The sequence below is a fragment of the Pinus tabuliformis genome, chromosome 1_1 (assembly GCF_031772625.1).
Source record: "Pinus tabuliformis cultivar Carrire ecotype Pingquan chromosome 1_1, CPIR1, whole genome shotgun sequence".
Taxonomy (NCBI): domain Eukaryota; kingdom Viridiplantae; phylum Streptophyta; class Pinopsida; order Pinales; family Pinaceae; genus Pinus; species Pinus tabuliformis.
This window is the reverse complement of record NC_142297.1, coordinates 794,449,025-794,452,591: the sequence shown is the minus strand read 5'-3', so window position 1 is coordinate 794,452,591 and position 3,567 is coordinate 794,449,025. Positions and strand designations below refer to the sequence as shown.

At 41.4% G+C, this 3,567-nt stretch overlaps 1 protein-coding gene across 1 annotated transcript; it reads right to left on the bottom strand.

Moving 5' to 3' along the window:
* Positions 1-2,133: 2,133 nt before the first annotated feature.
* LOC149216389 (disease resistance protein RPV1-like) lies at positions 2,134-3,347 on the bottom strand. Its single transcript, XM_089389934.1, has 2 exons — positions 2,911-3,347; positions 2,134-2,677 (listed from the first exon to the last, which is right to left on the bottom strand). The coding sequence occupies exons 1-2, from the start codon at positions 3,345-3,347 to the stop codon at positions 2,134-2,136; spliced, it is 981 nt and encodes a 326-aa protein (XP_089246060.1).
* Positions 3,348-3,567: the final 220 nt, after the last annotated feature.

Genomic DNA, 3,567 nt, shown 5'->3' with positions numbered 1-3,567 from the left:
AGGACCCGGTATGGGCATTATGAGTTTGTTGTAGTTCCATTCGGTTTGAATAATTCTCCATCTACTTTTATGTGTTTGATGAATAGTGTGTTGCATCCTTATCTGGACAAGTTTGTTATTGTATTCATTGATGACATCTTTATATATTCTAAGAATGAGGAAGAGGATGTCGAGCATTTAATAGAAGTGTTGAGATTACTAAGAGAGTATCAGTTGTATGCTAAGCTTAGCAAGTTCAGTTTATTTCAGACAAAAGTACACTACTTGGGACATGTTGTTTCCAAGAATTGCATAATAGTAGATCCAGAGAAGATAAAGGCTATCATGGAGTGGGAAACTCCTAGAGATGTGGAGGAAGTCAGATCATTCATGGGCTTAGCAGGATACTACAGGAGGTTCATCAAGAACTTCTCACGCATTGCATATCCCATTACATCATTGCAGAGGAAATGTAAGAATTTTGAATGGGAAAAGGAGTGTGCAGCCAATTTTGAGGAGTTGAAGCAATTGTTGAAAAATGATCTTGTGTTAAAGATTGTAGATCCATATAAAGAGTTTGTAGTATGTACAAATGATTGCAAGAGAGGGATTGGTGGAGTCCTTATACAGGAGGGATAAGTGATATCCTGAGTCCAGGAAACTGAATGAGCACGAGCATAACTATGTGACTCATGATCTTGAGTTGGAAGCTATTATTCATGCCTTGAGTATGTGGAGACATTATCTTCTTGGCAGGAGGTTTTTGTTGATGAGTGATCATAGTGGATTAAGATATATGTTTGACTAGCCGAATTTGAATGCCATGCAAGGTAGATGGTTGGCTACCCTTAGTGAGTTTGAATTTGAGATCAGGTACATTAAGGGAAAGGAGATCAGGGTTGCAGATGCTCTCAGCATGAAGGTGAAGTTGAACCATGTTGCAACAGTGAGCTCATATGGGATACATTTACATGATCAGATCTTACAGGCAGGACAATAGGATGACAGGTATAGGGAGCTTATGCTCAGGTTATAGCAGGGTACAGGTGATCAGGATATGGATTATCATCTTAAAGAAGATGGCTTGGTGATATTTAAGGACAAGATCTATGTGACAGATGACAGTGAAATCAAGAAGATTTCCTTGAGGGAGTTTCATGTAAAACCATATTCAGGTCACCTAGGATATCAGAAGATGTTGACAACATTAAAGAATTTCTACTACTGGCAGAATCTGAAGAAGGAAGTGGTAGAGTTTGTGGTGAGACGTTTGGACTATCAGCAGGTCAAAGTGGGGTGTAAGAATCTAGGTGGGTTGCTTCAACGTATTACGATTCCAGAGTGGAAATGGGAGGTCATTTCCATGGATTTAATTATAGGTCTTCCAATGACATCGAGGCATCATGATTCTATCATGGTTGTGGTCGACAGGTTGAGCAAGGTAGCTCACTTCATTCTAGCGAAGACTACTTATTCATCTAGTGAGGTAGCATAGGTCTTCATCAGGGAGATCGTGAGATTGCATTGTGTTCCAAAGACGATTGTGTTAGACAGGGATGCCAATTTCACTTCCAAGTTTTGGAAGGAGTTGTTTGCAGCATTAGGGATAGAGTTGGATTTCATCACATCTTATCATCCACAGATAGATGGATAGATAGAGAGGGTCAACAGGATCCTCGAGGATATGTTGAGGATGTATGTGATACACCAACAAAGGAGATGGGAGGAGTACCTTCCATTGGTTGAGTTTGCGTACAACAATGATTATCAGGAGTCACTGAGGATGAGTTTGTTTGAGGCATTGTATGGGTGGAGTTGTAACACACCTATCAGCTGGAGTGATCCAATGAACAAGGTACTTATTGGACCGGACATGTTGGAAGATATGGTACAGGAAGTGTAGGTTATAAAGAAGAATTTAAAGGCAACACAGGATAGGTAGAAAATTTATGTGGACCAACACAGGGAATTAATGGATTTTCAGATTGGGGAGCATGTGTATTTTCAATTCAAGTCCAAAAAGTGTTCCTTGAGGATCGGATCATGTGCCAATTTGGCACCATGGTATTGCGGGCCTTTTGAGATCCTTGAGAGGATTAGACCAGTGGCCTACAAACTTGCAATACCTCCGAAAGTAAAATTCCATGATGTTTTTCATGTTTCATTACTTCGAAGGACATGCTTGTCACGGGACGTGACCAAAATCAAGCTCTTGGGATGAAGGACGCCCTTAATTGGCAAAAATGCATCCAATTGATCGGCATCATCTACATCGTCTATAACTATGAGAGCGTGACAAGATGAGAGACATGTTTGAAGTATTCCTATACCTTCTTCCCAATTATCAATTCCCCTACTTATACCTTTCAAGTCTTTAATGAGCTGAGACTGCAGGGAAGGTAGCGACGCCCTAGACGCTTTTTCTCTCACATCAGCTAGAAAGGAGGAGCAGCCATAACCTGATCTCTTAGAGTTGAAGAATTCCTTGGCTAGCGTCGTTTTGCCTACTCCACCCACACCTGCAATCGCCACAACCTTAGACTCTATCGGTTGCTGCTCCAGCTGGAATGATACTGTCTTCTCAAAATCTTGAATTTTTTCTGGCAGACCAGTTGCATATTTGGCCACGTGTAACGCTGGTTTTGGAACCTTTTCCAACACCATTTCCACGACCTTTTCCAAGAGATCAGCCTCGTCCCTGAACATGTATATTCGAAGGGTAAAATTACAAACAGTAACCTGCTTAATTTGTCATGTGGCTATCAATCCACAAAAGGAAAACGAAGAGAGATTTACAAATTAAACGCTGACAGGAATTGTAAGAGTGTCGAAGATACTCACGCATTACACACCTCCAATTCAAAGCCACTTATATTTGCAACCTGAGAAAGAGCCTCTCTCCAACCTTAAATTCTTCGGGGGTCGTATCACCTCTTTTCTTCATGTTTGTGTAGGGCTTGAGTGTATGGTCCATTTTGAGTTGCTCCCGCCCACTTGAGATTGAAAGGTTTAATATTGTAAAATACAGGTAGAATGGTAGACCCGCGCTTCTCTGAGTCTACCATGAGTTGAAGCTCATCTAGACAACATTTCGAATTGGCATAGTTTTCTGAGAAAGTGGCAATCTGGACAAAGGCCACTTGGATAGCCTCTTCGATTTGGGAAAGAATTCTTTTTCCATCCTCTAACTCTGGCCTTTCAAGAAACACTCGCAATCCATGGGAAGTAAGGCACTGGTAGAGATGTGCAGCAAAGGTTTTCTTGACATCACAGCCATGGTGATTTATAAATGTATGGAAGTAGTTGGGCGCAGAATAGGGCACAGATGAATTAGATGCAGAACTAGAGGTGGTTGTGTTGAGTGCCATTGGAACAAGAAGAAGAATAGAGGGAGAGATAAGTAATGATTATAACAACCCACCAGGTGATGCGAAGGCAGGCAGGTCGATAGGAAGTTTGAAGCAGGAGTAATAGTGATAATGATGCAGGTGATGTGTAGGCAGGTAGGCAGAGCGATGGGAAGTTTGAAGCACAAGTAATAGTGATAAGTGAGTGAGGCTTTTAAGTGACAATCCAGTGGAATGTGGA